At 35.0% G+C, this 25,098-nt stretch overlaps 1 protein-coding gene and 1 long non-coding RNA gene across 7 annotated transcripts in view; both read left to right on the top strand.

Annotated features, from left to right (window-relative positions):
* Positions 1–25,098, top strand: part of LOC309654486 — a 551,553-nt gene that overhangs the window by 61,074 nt on the left and 465,381 nt on the right. The gene's annotated exons all lie outside the window — the stretch shown is intronic.
* MEF2A (myocyte enhancer factor 2A) overlaps positions 1–25,098 on the top strand; it is a 93,075-nt gene that overhangs the window by 37,715 nt on the left and 30,262 nt on the right. For 2 of the 6 annotated variants that reach the window (XM_082448450.1, XM_082448449.1), the window contains exons 3-6: positions 9,348–9,479; positions 9,545–9,682; positions 11,830–12,049; positions 12,793–12,852. In XM_082448450.1, the coding sequence (XP_082304576.1) occupies positions 9,348–9,479; positions 9,545–9,682; positions 11,830–12,049; positions 12,793–12,852 (550 nt within the window). The remainder of the gene's footprint in view (positions 1–9,347; positions 9,480–9,544; positions 9,683–11,829; positions 12,050–12,792; positions 12,853–25,098) is intronic. The other 4 variants (XM_082448447.1, XM_082448445.1, XM_082448448.1 and 1 more) reach the window with 2 other exon arrangements.

Here is a 25,098-nt window from a genome sequence, read left to right as displayed (position 1 = left end):
GCAAGTTAAATCCTCATTGCACGTAGAAGTATACATTGATACAACTACTTTAAAAAAGAGTTTTGCATTATCTAGTTACAAACTAACGATTCTGCTCCTAAGAATGTACCCTAGAGAAATGTGTGCAGATATGCAGTAGACTATGCAGAAATGTGCGTTTCGCCATTTTCATGATAGCCAAAATATTGAAGCAACTCCAATGTCTATCTGTAATAGAATGGATAAAGTTTTTTTCCCATATAATACAATATTTAATAAAAATGTATAGACTGTAACTATATGCAACCCTATGGATATAATAAACATAAAGTGTAATGAAGGAGGCCAGACAAAATAATACATTGCATATATTACATTCACATGATATTTAAAAATAAGCAAAGCTAAATTATAGTTTTAGGGATATGTATATGGTAAACCTATAGAGAAAGTACAGATAGTTGACATCACAGATTTAGGATGGTATTACCTATAGAAGAGAGAGGGGAGGGTTATGTGATTGAGGGAGATATATAGGGTTCTGGTTTATTTTTTGACCTGATTAGAATTACTGTTGTTCACTTTATAATTGTTGAATTTTATATAAATTTTGATGCACCTTTCTTTATGTATGTCCAGTTTTAAAAATTAAATGTTTTTGTGTGTTTTTAAAGTGTCTAGGAAGAATAAGAAGTATCTTTCAAAATTGGAAAGTTATTAAAAATGTGGAAAAGGAGAACTTTTCATTAAAAAAAGTTCTAAAGTCCAGTTTAAGTTCCTTGGAACTGAAGACATATTATTCCTTTATTTTACAAGCACTCATTTATTCCTTATAAGCTAGAGCAGACAAATTATCCATTCAGCCGGTGTTTATGGAGCTGCTTAGCTGCTTCACAGAAATGAGATAGGTGGGTGGTGATACTGTAGATTGGTTCAGTTGATGAGGTCATCGTGCATTTTAAAACTATGCGTATATACCTTTTGAGTACTTTCAATTCCCTAGTTTCACTTCTAAGTGCTATGATTATTATTAGTTTGGAATGGAATTTGACAGTTGTCATTATAAAATTGAGCATATGTTAAAGTATATTTCAGTTCTTGATTGATGTTAAAAATGCAGTCTGACACGGGCCCCGGTAAACACTCAGGCAGTATAGACTCCTGAATCCAAAATTCAGTATCATAGCTCAAGATTCCAGAAAATGCCAGTCCTCTGGGATTTTTTTTTTTTTTTTTTTTTTTTTTTTAATTTTTATTTATTATGTTTATTTTTGGCTGTGTTGGGTCTTCGTTTCTGTGTGAGGGCTTTCTCCAGTTGCGGCGAGTGGGGGCCACTCTTCATCGCAGTGCGCAGGCCTCTCACTATCGCGGCCTCTCTTGTTGCGGAGCAGAGGCTCCAGACGCTCAGGCTCAGTAGTTGTGGCTCACGGGCCCAGTTGCTCCGCGGCATGTGGGATCTTCCCAGACCAGGGCTCGAACCCGTGTCCCCTGCATTGGCAGGCAGATTCTCAACCACTGCGCCACCAGGGAAGCCCGTCCTCTGGGATTTTTATCAGTTATTTCAGATTCCACGTGATTTAAATATTTATTTAAACATATTTACAATGAAAAATACCCTGAATACTAGATTTCTTCACTCTGTAAACAAACACCAAAGAGTATAGTGTGTGTATATGTATTAGTGCATATATATTTATTGATATATATATATATACACACACGTGTGTGTATATATAATTTCCATGGAGAATAAATGTGTCTAAAATTTTAAATGTTATTTTTTGCTGAAGACAGAATATAAGGTGAAAGAAATCTATTTAAAATTAGCTGCCTCTGCCTAATTTATAATCCATATTGAAATATGTTTGTTTTTTAAGTTTATTGTGTAAAAAAAAACAGAAAAAAAACCTGGCTATACTTAGAAAAAAGTCTAAACAGCATTGTTCTTGCCTTCTCAAGTTTCTTTTCCCTATCTCCTTTCTACTTTTCCCTTATTCTTTCTATCTCCAGTTTCACCAACAGATTTAGTAATGTAGACTAGAAAATGAGAGGCAAATGTTCAGGGCCTGCTAAGCAGTGTTTTTATATATACCCAGAATTCCAGAATTCTAAAAGTGTTTCCTTGAACTTGAAAGATAAGGTTGCTAAAACTTTATAAGTAGAACAGTAGAACACATGACTTTAAAGATCGTTGTTTGAGTCAGTTTTCTGTAGGTTAGGGATCTTTTCTGGACACTAGGTTGTGGAGGCATTAGCCAGACTTGTTTGGGGACTTAGATGATTTAGACAGATAAGGAGACTTAACTCATGACTCAAAGAATTGTGAGTTTTTTTTTTTATCAAGGTTCTTTGATTATAAGGAATAGAAATTCAGTTAAAGTAGCTCAAACCAAAGGGGGACTTATTGAAAGAATACAGGCAGATTGCACCCAAGGCAGGAAGCAATACCTGCCTCCTTAAGGCCTGAAATCAGGAACTCCATCTCAAGATCTACATGGTCCCTCATCTCTGCCACCATGGCTAGTTTGCAAGATGACTCTCCGGAAGGCACAACTGATGGTCTTCATGTAAAAATTGATGTTCTGGGTTCTTATCCAATTACCCATTTTTGTAACCAGAACATAATTCCCAAATTTAAAAAAACTTCAATTATGATACTGTCTTACTGATACTTTCTCAGTAGGAGAGGAGATTTGGTGAGCTGTGGACACTTATCTCAGTGCTAACATAAGTTTTTATTTTTTTAAACTGGGTTGATCTCTATAGATGACATGGAGTTTCCCTTAATTAAGAAAAGTAAGGTTTTTGGTTTTTAGATTTCCAGGTTTATACTTCAGCCTTCTGTGTTCAAAATAAGATCCAGAATCAGAATCTTTGGCTGTTAGTTGATTATAGCTAACTGTACACTCAAAATAAGAAGTCTTCTTGCACTACCAATTCTAATCTTTCCTATCCAAAAGCCCACTGGAGAATATCCCAGCAGCTTTCAGAGTATAGGCTATTGTAAGTTAAACTTATATATGAAATTATACATATGAAATTGTATTTTTGTAGTTCAGAAGCAGTCAACTATCAACGATTTCTGTGGATCAACCTAGTTCAAACTAATGTTTCTGTATTGCCTTATTATTTACGTATATTATAACAAATCCATAATTTTATGTTTTAGAGGACACCTGAAATAACGTCAGAGATCATCCTGATCTCTCCTTTGCTATGTTTTTTTTATTGTGCAAGTATTAATAAATACATACTTCATGTGTGTGTAGCACCTTGTTTGTCTAGACTCTGAAAATGTAAAGCAATCTAGACTTCAGTCTTTGATTTGAAAGTTCATAGATTAGTTGAAGAATACAGAAAATATACGGAAGATAAGTAAATACAGTGTTGCATGTATTACATGAATGTTCTGTAGAGTAAGTGCTCTTAAAATTTCAGCATAGGAAGCAGTGGGGGAAGAAAGTTTCATGGAAAGATGGAGTTCAAACTAGGCCATAGTGAGCTATAAAATAGTCATACAAATGAGAGAGAAGACAGGGTTTCAAACAAGTGGGGTGACATCAGTGAAGGGATTTTTATGCCTGTTAGGAGGACAGTAATTTTGACCACTCTGTTTGGGTCAGAGGTTTCAGGAAGCATAAAAATGGGGAAGGAAAAAAAAAAAGTAAGAGCTAGGCTGTTAGGTGACTTGCAGTTAGGCTAAGGAATTTTGATTTTGTACTCTACATCTGTTATTTCAGGAGGGATATAAGATGTATAAAACTACTAGGGTTCAGGGAGAAAATAAGAGAAATTATATTTCATCCTAAGATATGGCATGTTAATATTTGAAAAGACTGACAGTCATTCATGCATATAATTTTTTCATTGTATGCATATATTGGGGGCTGTGCATGAAATATGTTTACAGATGGGGTGGATAATCTAGAAGGTTTAGAGGCTACTGCTTTTAGATCACAGAGAGCCATCAAAGATTTAAAACAAGGGTGACAAGTACAAAGTGGTATTGAGGAGAAATGAATCTGTAACAAATTTTTTTTTTTAATAGAAAGTCTTTTATTTATTTATTTATATTTATGGCTGTGTTGGGTCTTTGTTTCTGTGCAAGGGCTTTCTCTAGTAGTGGCAAGTGGGGGCCACTCTTCATCGCGGTGCGCGGGCCTCTCACTATCGCGGCCTCTCTTGTTGCGGAGCACAGGCTCCAGACGCGCAGGCTCAGTAATTGTGGCTCACAGGCCTAGTTGCTTCGCAGCATGTGGGATCTTCCCAGACCAGGGCTCGAACCCGTGTCCCCTGCATTGACAGGCAGATTCTCAACCACTGCGCCACCAGGGAAGCCCGAATCTGTAACAATTTAAGGGACAAATTAGAAGAGAGAGAAAAACGAAGGAGGATATATAGTCAGTGGAAATGGAAATAATAATCTACAAAATTTGGAATTCCATGTTAATGTGGGGAGAGAACAAAGAGTGAACAGCAAGATTGCTTGCTGTGTGGACTAGAATAGCTAAGTCCAAAGAGGGGATCTATTTAATAAAAGATAATGAGTTCCATCTTGGTTAAATTGAAATAGAGATATTAACCAAATATCCAAATGGAAATGTGCAGTAGTCATTTGGGACTGTAGGCCTTCAAAGTTTCAGATTAGATTTGGAAGAAGGTATAAAATCATTACTCTCATGCAACTATAAAGTGAAAACATGTCAAATATTTTAATTAATTAACTAATGAGTGAACTAGTAAGATGTCACAGCCAGTTCAAAGAAGAACTCAGAATACCACACATCAGTAAAGAATGCTGAAATGAATTTTTTGGGTTGGCCAAAAAATTTGTTCCGGTTTTTCTGTAAGATGTGATGGAAAAACCCGAACGAACTTTTTGGCCAACCCAATACATGGGGAAGCAAAAATTGGTCAGTATCCACAATGTGATAATCAGTGGCATTCCACAGAAAACAATTTCTATGAACAGGAATTATTTGCAGTTACTGTGAGTTTTCTGATAGTTTTAAACTGATATCCATCTCCACAGAGTTGTAAAATAACCTAGTCAAAGAATAAAGATGGATGTAACCTAAATGGAAGTTCTAGCCAGGATACCCACTAAATTTCAGTTTTTTAATGTTTTTCCTTAAGTTGGTATGGAAATCTTAAATTTAAGAGCCTTTCTACCTATGAGGTCTTTAATCAGTAGGTAGAAGTCTTTAAGTTACTCTTCGTTTGGGTAAAACTGATTTAATTAATACCAAAACCAAAAAGAAAACATCCTCTTACTTGTAAGTTTAATTTGGGCGTATCCAGCTCAGAAAGTTTAGATGTCATGTAGGGATCCCTTCTCCTTGGAAATGCTTACAGACAAAACACTACCTACTCTTTTCCCCAACAGCTTGAATTTTACTTCGGAGCTCGTTAGCTTCAGATGGAGAGGAACCCTGTTTCAAGAGATTGTGGGGTTTGCAGTTTTAGATGGTTACACTCTTAATACTGTGATATGAATAATATTTCATTTATGAATTGTCACAGAAATTAAGGATTATTGTCCTTAACTTCTTGAAGAAGAGAATTGAAAGGTCATAGTCCTTCTCTGATCATATTTCCTTCATTTTTGATACCATAATAAATTAGTACAGATTATTAATCAGACAATTAAATATTTTCAAAAATTTCAAATGACGGCACATTGCTTTTTTCTTTTAAAAACTGATACTCAATCCAATACTAAGTTCTAACAAGAGCAGACTCTTTTCCCCTGAGTTTGGATCTGCTATGAATCACGAGTCAAGGGTGGTTTCACTCTTAAAACTGTTAAACAGTTTTTTTTCAGAAAAGGTAAAATCATGATTCTTAGACAGCTATAAAATGAACATGAGTCAAAACTTTTAACTTATTAATTACTCAGGGAACAAGAAAAAAATGTTGCAACTGGTTGAAGGTAAATCCAAAGATTAGAGAAATGCATAAGCCCATCAAGAAGGCAAAATGAATTTTCTTCATGGATGCAAAATTGACATCTTCCACGGTGAGGAAAGAGGTCAGTTGAAACCTCCTTCAGACAGAATCTATTTGCATGTCTATAAACACTAATTATTTGCATTACTATCAGCTTTCTACCAAAAAACTTCTATCTACAGAGTTGTAAAATAGCTTGAAGACAGGCACAAACCACAAAGAATCAGATAACCTGGGAGGATGTGTCCTAACAGATGCATTGTTTTAGATTAAAGACACTTAGCAATTATTTTTTGATCCATTTAAAATTTTTTCACAGTTTGTCTCTATATAACTAATGTTGAAGGTAAATGTGAGCTAAGGGCATTCATTATTTAAAACCTGCGTAAAATTTCCCAAAATCACAAAAAGACAGGCTATTAAAATCGTAATAGAGTTTAACTTTGTTGTGACAAGTAGAAATGTTTGCTTTTTTAAAGGTGTTTAACTGACCCTCCAAAAATAAAATTTCTGTTTTCTATAGAAATTGACTAATGAAAATTGTAGGTATACTAATTTTATGATTTCATGTAAGTAATCTTGCTAGTTAGAATCTTTAAACATGTTTGGAACACTGATATGAAGGACACAGAACAGATTGTATCAAGTCAGCTTAAACTGATTAATAATTTAATTGTTCATCACCACTGGTCCCTTTAGCAATTCATAATCTGTGTTTCAGAATACAGTTATTTAAGAAAAGCAACTGGGATACATCAACTTAAATGGTATACGCCCCTGAAATATGAAATTATTTTGGCACAGTGGAGTTTCCCCCCTTAAGTTTGCCGTAATGGCACTGAAAAACTGTCAATCACATGTACAAGAATAAAGTACTTTTAAAGTCCTGTTTACTTAAGAGTGGAACATTATAATCATCAGTAATAGCTATAAAGAGTGCACAGTGCTAATACTTTTGAATATTTTCCCACTTAAATGCAGATTCCTTCGTAGTGGTGACCTTTCAGACTGTTTTCTTCATTGAGCAAGTGTTTGTATTGTGGCTAACTTGAAGCACGTAAGAAAACTGAAGCTAGCCTGTTTCTTATATGCCTCGCCTGGCCTTGTTAATAGATACAGCATTCCACTTGTTAGTACCAGTGACACAGGAGAAACTTTTACTATTTTGCTATGTGGTAAGATAAAGAAGACAGAAAAAGTCTTTTTATGGTAGTTGGGTCCTCAAAACAACTCTTCATACTATAGTGATAAGAAGACACAAGTTGGATATCCAGCAGAGGTACATTAGCTTGTTATCTGCAGAGCTGATACAGCCTCTTAAATTCTCTCACAATGACAGGAACCCCCTCTAAAGTGAAGACTTGCAGAGCTGGAGATACCAGAGCGCTATTCTTCCTCTTGGGTACAAGTAGACTTAACCCTACTGTTGTAGGATAAAAATTTTGTGTAATTACTAAACAAAGGCCATATTCTTTTTCTTCTGTAATTTAAAAATGTTCAGAGACATACTTGGTGATTGCTGTTAGTGGAAGAGCAAGGCTGTGAATTACTTAGTCTTAAGATATATGAATATGACGGGAAAATATCCAGAGATTTCAGGCTAGAATAAATCAACTTCATGATAAAATCTGTGTGTAGGCGACTACTATATTTGTTCTGTTTCTAGAGCTGTGTTGGTTATACGAGTTCACTGTGTTCCAGTATTCTGAGTGTTAACATCTTCATTGCTGATAGCAAGTTGCAGAGCTTTGGCAAGCAGAACTTGCTACTACGAATGGGGGAGGATACGTGTCCACCTTTTAGTTCTAAACAACAGGACCTTTTATGGCTAAGTACACATAAAAGTTCATGTGATTACTTAGACCCATAGAACACAGAACCATGGGGCTGATATTGGGGAAATAGGTGTAGTGTTTGCTATATGCTCATGTTTAGTGATTGTGTTGTGGTGGGAGTTTCAGGCATTGTGTATGGGATTCCTAGTGCATGCCAAGCAATTTGAGAAGCTAACACAGCTATACCACTGATTTCTTATGATCCTTTAAGCTTGCAAAAAAAAAAAAAAAATCAAATTGAGTAAAGTGAAATTTTAAAATAGACTTCAGAGAAATTAAGAAAAAATTCTCAAATCTTAATGTATTGTGTGTTTATGTTCTTTCAAGAAAAAAAGGAGTAAAATAGCATTCATAATTATTGTAAATCATGTTTTAAAGGATACCAAGATCTATTATTATGAATTAATTTAAAATATACCTTAAATCTAATATAAATAATCATTTATAAATGCACTCATCTAGTACTAATCTATTGTTCAAATATTTCTTAACCTAAGTAGGTAAGCTTACTTGGAGAATTTTAACTTCCTAAAACTCCTGTGTGGTTGGCTGGAAAATCAGCAAGTCTCAAAGCTATCTAAGTTGTTGAACCCCAAAATTCTACTTTAAAATAAGACCCATCAGGATTTTTAAAAATTTAGACAATCTGTAAGTGAATTAATATTCTATAGATTATCAAGCCCTTGGTTTTAAGTGTATTATTTTAAATACTAAACAAGTCATTTTGTGATGATTTTAATTAAAAAAATTAAAACTCAGAAAACCAATTGTTCATTATATTTGTACCCCAAAGTAAGAAGAAAGGAAAAGAGTCAATATGGTCTAGGGGACAGTTTGATAACACTCAAGAAAATTCTCCAGGAAGTCAATTCAGTGGACTAAATCAATCCATGAAGGCACTCTGTAGAAAGAGCTAGCGAAATGTGGAAAAGATCATGCTGAATTAGTTTTTTTTACAAAATTTAAAGATATGTGAAGTCACTAACGATACGTACATTCTACGTAGGAAAGAGTCATTACTGTCATATGTAAATAAGTATTTGAGTTTTTATACTTCAGAGTTATGTAGCAAAATCACAGTATTTAAGAACAAATTAGGAATGAAATTATTGGGATATTGAGCCTATTCTTTCTGATGAATGGGATAAACTCTCAGGCAGAAAGGAATGTCAGTAGATGAAATGTTCATTTTATAAAGGTAACTTTATATATATATCGTCTTGATATATTTGTATTTCGGGGTCTCACACTCATTGATCCTATCAGATATGTTGATCAAGCTGTAATCAGATTTGGATTGTAACTGTCAGAGCAGTGAGTAACTTAGTATTCTCTAGGAAGTTTGGAAAGGAAGAATCCAAATATATAAATATTCCTCTTCTCTTAATGTATAATGGGAACATAATTTTGCTTATGTCTAAGGTTTACTTTATTTGAAGACTTAGAGTGCATTGTGATCATTTAAAACCATTTCAGTGGCTCTTGTATTACCCAGTTCATTCAGTCTGTGCTCTCATAATTTTACAAAAAAAACTCATGGCAAGTTAGTATCATTTGTGTGTGAATTTTCCAATTGTATTTCAGACTTTAAGAAAGAAAGGCCTTAATGGTTGTGAGAGCCCTGATGCTGACGATTACTTTGAGCACAGTCCACTCTCGGAGGACAGATTCAGCAAACTAAATGAAGATAGTGATTTTATTTTCAAACGAGGCCCTGTAAGTACTTTTACTTTACCTCTACTTTTTATTTGTTGATCCTTTTTGTTAACTTCATTATTTAGGCTCTGAACAAGAAGGAACACAGAGGGTGCGACAGCCCAGACCCTGATACTTCCTATGTGCTAACTCCACATACAGAAGAAAAATATAAAAAAATTAATGAGGAATTTGATAATATGATGCGGAATCATAAAATCGCAGTGAGTACTAAAGTATGGTTTGTGCTCTTACCTTGTGCATGAAGAGATTGACAACACATCTTGTTTATTTTTGTAGCGGGTGATGACAGCAGTAAGTAGAAGGGGGAAAAAGTATTTTATTAATTTCTTTTGGTTTTATAGAACTTCAAAATAAAATTGCATAAATCTTACAATGGTACATCTTCAGTCTTCAGTGTCTTAAACATAGAAGTGAAGAGAAAACATCCTAATCCAGGCTCTGCTACTTACTATCCCCATGTCTTTGGATAGGGCACCTAAACATCCTGGATTCCAATTTCCTCATCTGTAAAGTGAGTGAGTTGGCTCAAATAGTTTTTTAAGGTCCCTTCCAGGTTTAAATTTCCATGATTTTAAATATAGGGTGCATATGAGACTTCCCTCTCCCTCCGATGACTTTTAAAATATTACATGTACTTAAGTAGGTCTTGAGACTATAAAATATAAAATGGCTGGGTTTATTATAAAACGTGGTGTTTCAAAATTATTTTTAATTATTTTATACAGTTGCTGTAATAGTAGCTTACTATTTGGCTCTTTGTTAATGTCCCAAAACAATTTGGTGGCAGTACCTCCAAATTCCTATTCTTTTCTTAACACTGTAGGTATTGAGGAAGAGAGCCTTGGCTCGATTTTAATTTAAGGAAGCAGTGTTCTTAAACTGGTTACAAAACAAATAGTTGGTTTAAAATTTTTCCATGCTCACACATTTAACCGTAGTGAAACAGTACTTCTTTGAGTTCATACTCCTTTGATAGTTCTTCAGAGAGTTCTCATTGAAGCACCATTGGCAAGAGCTGCTTAAGACAGTTATTCTGGATCTAATTTTTCTAACACTACATATGTGTTGTAGGCTTTGTGGAACAAATTGTTTCCAATGCTGATATTTCTTTCATTACCAGAGTTAATTCTCTTAAAACTGTGCCCTAAAGTACGCATCATGGATTATTTCTTCAAAGTAGTCCTATGCTATAAGAAGAAGCCCATGGAAAACAGATTTAAGGAGGTATTTTTTGTGCTAATACCATTCTTAAGAAACAAAACAACAGAAAAAAAAAAATCCCTTTTGAACTCATATGGATGTTGGTGACCTTGCAGTTAACGTTAAGCTGCAAAGACATAGTTTAAATAAAATTGCTTTACCTTTGAAAACATTTTATCATGTATCCATTGTTTTATACTTTTTAATGAGTTATAATTTTCTACCTGAAATAAACTATTGAGTAAAGTACATAATTATTTACATTCTTTCAACTTTGAATTAGCAGTGTTACCTTACTTTGCAAATCACTGTTTTAAAATGTAGGGAGAGGAAAGTTTTCTATTTTCTCTCACTTTAAATTATAAAGAGGATTCTTATTTATCATGGTTAACAAGTATAAGTGGTCTATGGAGGAAATGCAAGAGGAAAATAGAAAATATTATTTTTAAGGGACTATGGAATATTTTGGAGGGAAATAAGATAACAATACTTGTAATTTAATCTTTACAGTTTAAAGATAACTTGTCAGTAGTTAATTTTGTTTAGTTTTTTTTTTTTGCATTTTTATTACACTCATTGCATTGTTATATATATAACGTGATTTTTTTTTTTTTAAGTTTTGTCCATTAAGAATGTTAGTGAATTAAATCAGACCAAGGCAAACTTGATGTATGAAGTTTATAATATATGTACATACTTTCCCCTTTTGTTATATTTGAATCTCCCAATAGAAATGTAATGTTACTAAACTGATTTGCATTTAAGTGCTAATTTATGCTTTCTTGGTAACAGTGATGTATTTTATAATGTGTAAACTTGACAACACAACTTTAAAATCAGGTTCTGACCTCTCATTTTCATTTCTCAATATTTGAAATATATAATATATACATTATACTAGTATATATGTATTAATATATAAAAAATGGAAACTGAAAATGTTCATGTTAAACATTCTCATGTCCAAATATAATTGTAAAGAAAATAGCTTAAACCTGCAAATTGATTTAGTAAGAACCTATGCTATCCCCATCCTCTGCTTTTAGTAACTAGTGTTACCTTATCAAATTAAAGTTCATAAGTTATTAAATTTAATATAGATGAAAATGAAACTAACAGTTTTCTCTTCCTTTTTCTTTATTTACAGCCCGGTTTGCCACCTCAAAACTTCTCAATGTCTGTCACAGTCCCGGTGACCAGCCCTAGTGCTTTGTCCTACACTAACCCAGGGAGTTCACTTGTGTCCCCATCTTTGGCAGCCAGCTCAACATTAGCAGATTCAAACATGCTCTCTCCACCTCAAGCCACATTACATAGAAATGTATCCCCTGGAGCCCCTCAGAGACCACCAAGTACTGGCAGTGCAGGTACGTCCTGATATTTATTCTTCCAATTCTTTAAAAGAAAGAAAAAACTAAGTGCTAACATAAACAGTTTCTTATTCTGCTACTCTTAATTTTATTGCTTTGATGAGCAAGAGTCACTACTACATAATTGCCTCCATTTGAAAGTATTATTTTGAAAATCTGTGGCTCTAGCCTTGTACTAGGCTTTGTGGAACAAATAAAGCTTTCCTTATCCTGGGAAAGCTTTCCTTATCATGGGAAAGCCATACTAGACAGGCAGAAAATTTATTTAGGATATCATGAGCAAAGATTTAAAATTGAGTGTGAGCCATTCGTGTTAAAAAATGTGGAGAGATGACTCACCTGATTGGAGTTAGAGCGTTTTCTCCATCTCCCCCTGTCTGATTTGTTCATTAATTCAGCAGAAATTTTCAGTGCATTTACTGCATCACTGTGTGTAATGCAGTGTCTCCTTTCCCATTATTCCTAGATTTTATAGCACTCCATTAGCACTCCCCCCATTCTTATTAATATGTACCATTTGGTATTGATACACAAGAAGGCAGACATGTCCAGAGCTTGATAGGCGAGTGACTGTATATTTGACTACATCATATTACATGTTAACACCAAATTCAGACTGGGCTAGTTTTTATTTTTGTGTTTTTTAGGAATGGAGTGAGAGTTACCTCTGTTCAATTCCTTGTTATTCAGATAAGGAGAGCCAATTCACATTCCCTCTCTCCTCTCTCTAATGTTGTTAGGTGGGATGTTGAGCACTTCAGACCTCACAGTGCCAAATGGAGCTGGAAGCAGCCCAGTGGGTGAGTGAATTCCTACTGTTTTACTTTGTAGGCATCTGTCCTATCTGAGATAAAAGGAATATTTTCCCTCAAACAAGGCCTTCTACCAAACGAAGAGGAAAATATGGGGATATATGACTAGAGTAGACATGTCCCTTTGCACTTTGTCTAATTAGTGCTTTCACTAATACTTAACATTTTTTCATATCCCTGTGTTATTCCTCATACCTTGGCCTTACGTTCAGTTACTCATTCATTCAATAAATATTAATTGAGTGCCTCCTTCATAGCAGACATTGTTCTTTTCTCAAGACTAAATTACCTTAATACAATTTTTACATCAAGACAGTTTCTTAAGGAGAAGCTTTCTGTGTCATCTGTCCTTACCAGAGTTAGACTGTTAGCAGACTGCTATATCTTACAACTGTGTGAAATGTTTTCAGAGAAACTGCAATAGGAAGAAATGGTGGGCCTACTTCTAGAGACACAAAGAGAATTGAGAAGTTTGTCTCTGAAGGATCTGTTTTGGTAGTCACATGTAGAACATTCACATTTTGTCGTGGTTGCTGCCAGATTGGCTCTTTTGCTTTGGGACCCCTCCCAAGATGACTAGCAGTTTAAACATGTCATAAATGTGTCTGTCTGCCCAGCCCTGAAGTGCTGGTAAAGATAGATTGTGATCTTAACATTACAAAAACATGACATGTATGTCAAAGAGTCACAAGAATAACTGTATCCCTTTGGATTACCATCACATTTTGTCATCTTGGTCTCTTCATCTGTGATAATTACAGTTATCATCATTTTTATCTGAAAACAAGGGCAGGAATTCCCTCCCTGCTTCTAGATATTGTGTGTTCAAAGAGACATCTGAAAACAGATCACTTATAGGAAAAATTCCCAATTACATATATTCAACCCATTTATTCCAAAAATGTGAGGAGCTTCTGCCTTAAGAAAATTTTGGAGATGATTGAATAATTTAAAATGATGAGAAAGAAATAAATGGACTTTATTGAGTGAGACAAGTTACAAAACATGTAGTGACCTAAAGTAGGAATAAATACCTAATTGTATCTGCCACTGTATTAATTGCTGTTTTAATGGAATTAAACAGATAAGACCTGTTGTGGGATATTTTTTTAACAGATAATTAAATGTGGAAAAATTCATAAAGGTCTTACCAATTATACATTAGGACTGCTATCCTTGTATGTGTATTTCCTAATATTTATAGTTTCTTTCTTTTCAGCTCTATTTTAGTTGTTTACGTGCCCATATACTCTTTTTATATTGCATTTTCCCATATGCTTTTTTTTTAATATTTTTTTTGGCTGCGTTGGGTCTTCGTTGCTGCGCGTGGGCTTTCTCTAGTTGCAGCGAGTGGGGGCCACTCTTCATTGCAGTGCACAGGCTTCTCATTGTGGTGGCTTCTCTTGTTGCAGAGCATGGGCTCTAGGGGCACGGGCTTCAGTAGTTGCAGCACACGGGCTCAGTAGTTGGGGCACGCGGGCCCTAGAGTGCATGGGCTTCAGTTAATTGTGGCGTGTTGGCTCAGTTGTTGTGGCGTGTGGCTCTAGGGCATGTGGGCTTCAGTAGTTGTGTCTCGTGGGCTCTAGAGCGCATGCTCAGTAGTTGTGGTGCACGGGCTTAGTTGCTCCGCAGCCTGTGGGATCTTCCCGGACCAAGGATCGAACCTGTGTCCCCTGCATTGGCAGGCAGATTCTTAACCACTGCGCCACCAGGAAAGTCCCTTCCCATATGCTTTTATTCTTCCAGCACTATGCATCTTGCTCTCCCTTCTACTTTCCAGGCTGGTTATGGCTGGAATCAATAATTTCTGTTTTATTTAATGTTAATTTTGACTAGCTCTTGGTGTTATTTCCAAAATTATTTTTATTTAATGGGGTTTAACTATTTGAAGATTTCTAATGTGTTTTCCCTTTGCCTTTGTTTTTTTTCTCATACCTCTGGCTTATAAACATGGCTCTTCCTCCTATCAAACAAGTGTTTCAGTTCTCTTTTTGTTCTTTTTTGGTTTTTGTACTCTCCACACTTCCCTAAAGCTTTTATACTATTCTTTATTATCTGCCGTGCAACTATAAATCTAGACTTTGTCTTTGCTCAGTTTTCTGTGTTCCCTTTGGTAATTTCAGACTCAGACTTTGTCGTCATCCTAATTTGACCTTCTACATATAATCTAATCCTGTTTCTTTTATTTCTTTTTTTAAATTCATCTTTCTTCTTTTGTAAGCTTCCTCCCCCCTTTCTAGACCCTCAGGTTTGGAGGGTCACATTAGTCACACTCCTCAGATCATGGCACATATTCAGTGGTTTGCACAAAGCATCTCTCAATGTTATTCACTTTTCCCTTTATACCTCTGTTCCACTCCCATTCCCTTCCTCTCCCCGCACCCTCCATTCCCCAGTCATAGGCAACTATTTTAATATGTTTAGTGCTAATAGTGTTAATAACCACATTACTGATCATGATTAGTGAACATGAATTTTTATAAAAATTTAAGATTCAAGTAAGTATTAAAATATTTAAGTGCTTAGTGAGTTACTTAAAAGTCTATTTCTATTACTACATACACACAGAGATAAATCTATTTCTTATAACAATCTTATAACACAGTATAACCTCAGACATATCAAGACTGAATGTCTTGATTCTTCACTGATTCATACTCTTATATACCTATTTAACCTGTGCTAGATGTAATTCTGCTTGTTTGGATTATATCCTAGATGACATTTTTGTTATAACTGCTTTTTAACATGTGCCACCTCAGAATTCAGATTCAACTAACTAGACATCTTGTATCACTTAATTCAGATACCAAATGGCAGTAATTATTTTTGTGCAGTACTTATAGCATACATGGGTTTAAAGTGTTTCTTGCTGTAAATTTCCCTCCCCGTCCCAAAATAAATGGTCTGTCATAGGTATTTTAGAAGTGTTGTTATTTTTTTGCAAAGAAGAGTCAAATAATGTATTTTAGCCCATTTTCAACAATGGTGCCATTTTGGTTTAGTAGTTTGGAAAAATAGTTTAAACTCAATTTTATGCCTAAAGTCTTTATGAATGAAAAGATTAAACATTTTAAAATTCCCAGAGAAACTTAGAAGAAAATATATTAAGAGCTGTGGATATGATTTCTTATCTACATTTTTCAAAGTATGTTTCCTAGAACCATATGAAAAGAAGGACTTACCTATGTGTTTGGCAAACCTTGTGCTAAATAAAACTAAACCAGTTTCTTTACTGTAGGACTTATCAGAGCCTTTAAAATGCTAGCCTGTTTTGTGAATCTTTAAACATATGGTTACTCAAAGCGATTTCACAGTAGAACCCTTCATTTTTATTTTCCTCATGAAAAAGCATCTTTCAGAATTAGTGTCATATAAAACATATTTTGGGAAAGACAGGTCATTTGGGCAGACTTGGTCATTTGGACCAACTCTTTTTCTGAGGACAACTAGAAATGCTAGGCAGAGTATTTTTTAAAATCTGTTTGAAAGCATTTCAGAGCTAATAAGATAATGAGGAATTATTGGCTCAAGATCCAGGGAATGACAAAGACAGAGACTCAAAGAGGTGAGCCCAGCATTTATGGCTGCTTTTCCTAGGTGGTAGTGGCCACTTCCACAGTGGATTGCCTAAAGAAGCTGAGTATAATAGCCTCAGAGACATAGGGAGACAGAGAGATCAAAGTTCAGGGCCCACAAAGGACCCTGGACCCTAGAAGTAGCATGAATCAGAGGTTATCAGTCCCTCATAGTAGATACATCTCCTATTTGCATCATCCCACTTCTTGAAGTTAGATCGTGGTGATATATTGTTAGGGTCCCCAGGATACCTGGGAAGGATACCTGGGAATACTCTTTAGAAAAATAATATAAGGATAAAACACCATCCCAGGCCTTATTATTTGTACTTGACATACAAGCAGATTACTAACTAGGCACAGTCAGGAGCAGTACAACATAAATGAAAGCCTGCAGAAAAAAATGGACAGTAGAACCTGCCTCCTGGGAACTCCAGAACTTGGAGTTATTAGGCACAGACTTTGACTTTAACATAACAATATTTACTGTATCAGGAAGATAAAAAATAGATTAAGAATTTTGGCAGAGAACTGGAAACTTTAAAAATGGACATTTTAGAACTAAAAAAAGTAATAGTATTAAGAACTGACTGGATGGGTTTAATAACAAATTAGACAAAGCAAAAGTGAGAATTGGTGAACTAAAAGATAAGACAGGAACAATATTCAGAATTTTTGAGACATAAAAGGATGGATAATTCAAAAGAAGAGTAAGACCTAGAGGATACAGTGAGAAGGTCTAACATACTTAAAATTGGAGTCCCAGTGGCAAAAAGAGAGAAAATTGGCCAGAAGTGGTATTTGAAGAGATAATCACAGAATTTTCCAAACCTGACAAAACACATCAAGCCATAGATTCAAGAAACCCTTTAGAACACGTGTGGGATACAGGTAAAGCTGTGCTTTAAGAGAAATTTAAGTCTTAATGTGCATGAGAACACAGACATTTCACAAAAGAAGCTATCCAGGTGTCTAATAAATGTGTGAAAAGATGCTTGATTCAGTAATAAAGGGAATGCAAAATTAAAACCACAGACAACATTAGGTACCCACCAGAATGGCTAAAGCAAAATAGATAATACCAGGTGTTAACAAGGGTATGGAAAAGCCCAAACTCTCATACACTGATGATGGCAGTACAAATTGGTGCAATCATTTTGACATTATCTACTAAAGTTGTAAATATGTGTATTCCATGACCCAGCATTTTCACTCATACTTATATACTAGGGAAATGCATATATGCACCATGAGCACCAAGAGATATGTAAAAGAATGTGCATGGCATTATTTGTTACAGCCAGCATCTAGAAATAATTCAGATCTCTGTCAGTAGTAGAGTGGATGAATATGTGATAGTACCTTTACATGAAGTAATACTGTACTGCAATGAAAATGAAGGAACTATAGCAGTGATCAACAACATGGATGAATTTCACCAAGCTAATACAAATGAAAGAAGAGAGATGCAAATACTAAATGATTCTATCTACATAAAGTTTGAAAAACAGGCAAGCAAAACTATAGTTTTAAGGATGTCTGTGTAGGTAGATGGTAAAACTATAAAGAAAAACACGAAGTTACTGTAAAAGTCATGATATATGCCACTTTGGTAGGTGGAACAATGGGAGTATTTTGGGGGCCCAATTATAGAAACTAGCAATATTCTTTGGGGTTCTATGGTTACATGGTTCATATGATAAATCCTTGATCTTTTAAGTTTTTGTTTTGTACACCTTTCTGTATATGTATTATATTAAAAGTTTTAAAAATAAATATAATACTTTGATATAAAAAGTAATTATAATCACAAATGTGGAGGCACTTTTAAAACTATGAGCATGTAATGTACATTGTAGTTATACTATTAATTCTGAAATTTAGAGAGAAAAAAGTTCACACACACATACATTCACACTCACAAAGATTTGGCAGCCTTTTGAATCTTTGAACATTATTGTCTGCATTGGCAGCTAGATATGCAGTTTCATCTTGAGATCATGAAGCGAGTCAGTATAAAAGGACAGGCCAACAAGCTGAGGATGGCAAAGTGGAAAGCTAGAAAGACTGTGGGTCCTCTGTGTTGAGCTGTTGAAGGCACTGAGCCTGCAACCACTTTTCCCCAAGTCTTATGTGAGATAATAGATTTTTCTCATTCTTAAGAGAAAAAGTGAAATAAAATACAGGCCACATCTAGGGGAATATTTGATAAATGAATAGGCATTTAATGTACTTGAATGTACAATTCAAAAAAGAAACCCAACTAGTATTTTAAAAATTGAAAAGCATGTTCCTCGTTGATAGTAATCATGAGATTCAAATAGAAATGCAAAAAAAAAAAAACAGCCCCACCTAGTAATTGCCAACTATTACCACTTTTTATTGTGACATGGAAAGCTGATGAAGGTGGGTGAAACTGATGATCTGGTTATGTGTTTGTGGCATTGGAAATTAGTAACAGTCGTTCTGGAAAGTTTTTGACAAGATGTTTCAGTAGTCATAATAACCTGTTTTCCTCTAAGCCTAGTAATCCCATTTCTAGGAATCTCTCCTAAAGAAATCAATCAGACTATGCAAATGTTCATTGCAACTTTATTTATAGTAGGGAATAATAGGAAAATATCAACATATTCAACAGTATAAAAATTAAGTAAATTAGAAATTTCAACTGAATTCCAATTTTTAGTTGTGATTTAAAACTATGCAAAAAATATACACATGGAAGAAAAAAGGAGAAGAAATCCAAAATGATTATAATAGTTACGTTAGAATAGTGGAAGTATGTGTTTTCCCTCCTGTTTTCTAGTTTCTGAACTTTCTGTGATGCTATATTGATATGGTACATCTATAGTCATAAAATTATTATAGTAAATTAGAGCATTCATTTGTTTTTTTCCTTGTAAAGTGATTTTTTGTATTTTATCTATGTTATTGTCCAAATAAAACCTGCTAGTTTTGTATGTATTGTAAATTGTATATATCTTTCATGGAGGCAATCTGCTTATTGCTTATGGTTTACTAGGTAAATTTCTCTACTGAGAATTTACATTTAATACTCAGATAATACTGTAACTTAGATGACTTTGGGAACTCTTTTTAACTTTGGGCCTCTTTTCAAAGATCAAGCATAATATAAAATTGCCCAAATCCAGCAGTTTCACTTTTTTTAAAACATGTTGAGAAAGAGAAAAAAATACACTGGACTAGAAAGAGCTCAACAAGCTCTTGGAGTTGATATGGGTTGAGTGAAGGTAATAAGGATTTGCATTATAGCAGAGGCAGTGGCAGTTAAAAAGAAGAGATGGGTAAGGAGAAAGGCATTATAAAGAAAGAAAAGCTTGATAGCTCTGTGAAAGTGGGGATGGAAGCGATGGAGGATGACAGTAGTACAGGTGTTTAAAACAGGTTGAGTTTGAAATGACAGCAGCATATCTGGGGAACAGTGCCCACCAGATAGTTGCATGTGGACTGGAAATTAGGAGACACAAAGCAGAACTATGGATTTAAGAGTCATATTGAGGCAGTGGTTGAAGCCATGGGGATACATGAAGTCTCTGAAAGAGAAGGAGACATGGGGCTCTTTGGGGCTGTGTACCTAGGAAAGATTGAGAGGGAGTACAGAAGAACCAGGATCTCATGATTGTTATAGATCATAAGTTTCTAATGGACAGAATCCATATTGTTCATCATATAGGAATTTTCACTGAGTCAAGTAAATATGTCATCAGTGATTTTAAAACCCATGGTCTTTTTAAATTTTAGAAACCTCATTCACTTCTTTATACAAATGACATAATTTTATAGACTTTTAAAGTATATTTTTATTTATTTACCTATTTATTGAATAATCAGCTGAAAGTTTGTCAGATTTTATGAAAAAATTGTCAAATATGATAAAATTAATTCTTGAACCTTGCTTTGGATGAATTTTTCAGAATCTCTTGAGATTTTCAAAATCCTCTGCATGTCAGTTCAACTTCTCAAATAGATTCATAGTAATAACCCTAAAAAGAGTAGTATTAAGAACATGGGAGTGCTTTCCAGCCACTTCAGTGCAGTATTTCAGATGATACGATATTCTGAAATAGAAGCCAGATTGATACAATTGAATGACTTGCCTTAGAGCTGTAGGACCATAATTAAGATCAGCTTTGTCAAGTTTCTGGAAGCATTAGTATGCAGTTTGCTCGAAAGCATTTTTGTCACATTTGTGTCAGGGCATAAGTTATCATAAAGCTTGAAAACACATTTTAACAAAAGTCACATTAAATTGGGTTTATTCATTTAGAATCAGTACTTTATTCCTAAATTTGTAGGCTGTGACAAGATGAGTTATATCCTTAAAGTATATACCTCAAAAGTCTATCCCAACAATGTCTTCATTTTTGTCATAAAAAATGAACAGGAGGTAAGAAGGCACACATTAGGCAGTATATCACTACACTCCACAAAATAACAAATGGTGCATATAAGATTATCTTGTTTCAGTCTGGCAAGTTACCAAACTCTTACATCATCCTGTAATCGTCTGCTGCAGACTCTGACTTTATACTCAGAAATATCGTGCTTTTAGGTCCCCTTTCATTCTTGTAATTTGATTCTCATGGGTTACTATGGTACCACGTCTAGCTGAAAAGCATCATAGATTCCACATGGGAAAAGCACATTAGTGCTTCTTGATAATGCGTTTTTCTAAATTACACCTTTGCATCATCTTATAATGTATTTGAGAGGAAATACTGCTTTATCCTTCAGATTTGAGTGCAAATCAAGTAAATAAGAATCTTCTATATATTATCAGAGAAATTAAGAACATATATTCATGCCATTAAGAGAAGCATTTTTAATTTGCACTTACATTCTACTGGTTTCTGTTAAACCTTCAGGTTTTTGTATAAAATTATTTGATGAGCATTTTATATCCAGATGACTTGCTTAGCAGTTACCTCTGCCCAATTCATGGATGAGCTCTGCTCTACAGGGGATGGCCTAGTGCAGAGCTTGTTTTTTTAACAGCACTGCTTTCTGCAGCTTAACAGAGTGCAGGAAATTGCTTTCTGGGGTGTGGAAAGGAGATTCAGCCCAGATTTAATACATACCCCTTCAAGATAATGGAAGCAGAATGCAGGAAATAACCTCATAAGGTTAACTGAAGTATCAGTCCCCACAACAAAATTAAATCACATAATGAATTAAAAATGGTAGGTCACTTGGTAAAAGTTTTGAAGAAAGCAAGAGGAATTGGGTGAGAGTAACTTGGAGGGGGAAAGAAGCACTGATCATCTGGAATCCCAACATTTTGAATGACAAGTGCTGAAGAGATGCAGGCCAGTTCCTAAGTGCTGCACCTCACTTCTCTGTTTTCTTTGTCCCTTGAAAATGTTCTGGTTAGGATCCAACAAAGTTGATTATATCACATTAGCAAAACATTAATTTTTAGTTTCTCATATAAATCACCTAAATAACATATCTTTTCAAACTCTAATATAAGCAAATATCCTGAAGCATTCATTTCCTTCAGCAGAACTTCAAGAACTTAATCTCTTTCCAGTTATATTTTTTAATTTTAGAATTTACATATCTATTCATCAGTTGACCCTATTCATTATATATTTTGTTCCTGAGAATGTTTTATAAACTGCCAAACACTACATGGATTTTAGTGGGTTTAAATATTTCTCTTCCAGTCAAGAAACTTCCATAGAATTAAAATGATCTGATAACCCAATACAAAAGCTCTTAAACTGAAAAATATGTGCAGTACATAATTGGTTTTTGTCATTAACTCATGGCAGTACTCATTGTACTACATTTCACTTTTTATAGAATAGTCTTCTCAGGGTGAGATTTTAGGAAGGTTTTAGGCCAGTGTTAAGCACACAGCAGATACTCAGTTTTGGTTAGTCCCTGCATGTATTTAACACAGACATGTATATATATTTGTAATATCTGGTGTCTGTTTATTTTTGGAGGATTCTTTTTTTTTTTTAATTTATTGATTTCTGGCTGCATTGGGTCTTCGTTGCTGCGCGTGGGCTTACTCTAGTTGCGGTGAGCGGGGGCTACTCTTCGTTGCGATGCATGGGCTTCTCCTTGCGGTGGCTTCTCTTGTTGCGGAGCATGGGCTCTGGGCACACGGGCTTCAGTAGTTGTGGCACATGGGCTCAGTAGTTGTGGCTCATGGGCTCAGTAGTTGTGGCTCATGGGCTCTAGAGCGCAGGCTCAGTAGTTGTGGCGCACGGGCTTAGTTGCTCCGCGGCCTGTGGGATCTTCCTGGACCAGGGCTCGAACCCATGTTTGCTGCATTGGCAGGCAGATTCTTAACCACTGCGCCACCAGGGAAGTCCTTTTTGGAGGATTCTAAAGTTGTCTTTTTTGCTTTATACTGGAAGGAAAAGAACAGAATAAATACAACTGCCCTTTCCTTGTGACAGTCGCTGAAGCCATGGACTCTGTGCTTATCTGCCCCACCTTTCCTTAGTCACACTTTGTTCATTCATACTTTAGTGTATTTTTCTCACATTTATTCATAATGCCTGCCTTCTGTCATCTTTTGCCCTTTCAGACTGCTTAAATAGTTGATCCCACAAAGTCTTCCCTAATTAAAAGCCCACATGCCTGTATCAGTGCTTTGCTTTCTATTTCCTTGTAAATTTTGTGTGGTTACATTTCATTGTGTTGCCCATATCTTAAGTATAATTTTGACATCTTCGTGTCTCTGTGGTGTATGCCTGTTCTTGCTAACTAGGTGAAAAGCTGCTTGAAGACCATGTAGGGTTTTTTTTTTTAATCCCTTCCTATAATCTCCTCACTGCATAGTGCTCTACACCTAATAGACATTTAAAAGTTTATTTCTAAATTGTAAAGGTAGTTAGTTCTGTGTTGTCTGATTTTAGATGGTTGCTACTATTGATGTGTGAATGCTGAGTCCCACCCAGAGAATTCAAGAGGCCTCTTCAGCCCTCCAGGAACTTCTAGTTCACTATTCTGAATATTTTGTTTTTGGTTAGCTTGTAATAAACACTAGGAATGGAATTCTTAAGCCAACAAAGTTTTCTTCTATTCGGTGCCCTTAAATTAACATCTATATACTGTAATAGAGTAGAGTTAGATACTAAGCACTATTCAAAATAGAATAATAGTAAAACATCCATGGAATTAAGTCTCTGTTGCTAAAAGTACACCATATACATGGTAAACTTAATTTTTTATGTTTTGATTATTATAAAGCTGATGATTATTTTTAAAATATGGAATAGTAGAGTGACCTATGCTGTATTTTTTATGGGCAGTTAACACTACATCTTAAATTTAGTAATTAAATTTTCACAGAATATTTTAAAAATATATCATGTAGTTAACGTTTTCTGTTCTCACCTGCTTTATTTAAGATTTACTTAGAAATCAAAATAGTATATGTAGCCTCTATTTTATAAATGAACATTTATGTTCCCGTATATTGTTACTTTACTTTGTTTTTGATTTGTGACATTATCTCCACCATTGAACTGTAAGCTGATGAATAGTAATAGGATACTCTCAGTTGCAACTGACAGAAAACCACCTCAATTAGGCTTAAATAGTATAGGGTATTTACTAACTTATATGTAACTGAAAAGAGCCAGAAGTGGTATAGACGGTAAGCATGGTAGGGCTTTTACTTCATTTATTTTCAGTTCTCCTTTCTCTGTCAGCTTTTTTCTCATTCTGACTTTCTTCTGAGTCTCAAAATGGCTTGAGAATAAAATGCTTCCCCAGTCACATTTGGAGGAATGCAGGAAGGAGCCTTTCTCACTACCATATAGCAACTGCTTTACCTAGGTTCTGATCACTGTGGTGAGGGAGAATGCCGTATACTCATTGGCTTGGGCCTAAGTCAAATGCCCATCAACAAGCCAGTCTGTGGCAAGGGGGATTGAAGTGGAGTCAGCCCCACCCAAACCACATGGCTACACATGAGGAGGACTAGAATGACTGCAGTATCCATGAAAATAGGGATGATCTCTTACATTAATTTTCTATCTCAACTGGTGCCCAAATGTACTGTGTATATACAATAGAACATATACCACACTGTATCTTTTTCCTTATTTCCTCTCTAAGAAAGATAGACAATTCTTTAGGGAAAGTTAAAAAGTAAGAATTAGTTGATTGAAGTCAGATAAATCACAGATACTTAAAGAAGACCTTAATGGCAGCTAAAGAACAGAACAGGTACAGGTAGAGCTATAAGGAAGAAGTACTTGGTGAAAATAAGGCATTAGAGCTGAGTGCTAAATAAGCTTCAGTTAAGGAGATGCCCTGATACCTAGTTCTGTGCCCAGAACTTAGTAGGACTGCCTTTGTTGTCGCGAGAATGAATGAATAGGCTGGTCTCAGGCATCTTCTTATATATCCCCATTATCTTGGTCCCCAGTAGGAGATGCCCCATTAGAAACATATTTTGTGTTTTAAGTTTCTGTCAGCAGGTCCAAGCAGTAAGACTGGAAACAAGTAGCATTAGTCTTAAACTTTATATGTATTTCAGACTTGCTTCACTCTCTTTGCTTATTTTTAAAGTATTCAAAGATGACATGGTTAGATATTCATGAGTTTTATTATAAAATTCACTTGAAACTGGGACTGGGGAAAACTTGCATCATATTTGTACCAAAGA

Source organism: Balaenoptera physalus (assembly GCF_965194825.1).
Source record: "Balaenoptera physalus genome assembly, chromosome: 2".
NCBI lineage: Eukaryota > Metazoa > Chordata > Mammalia > Artiodactyla > Balaenopteridae > Balaenoptera > Balaenoptera physalus.
This window is presented reverse-complemented; position numbering and strand designations above follow the sequence as displayed.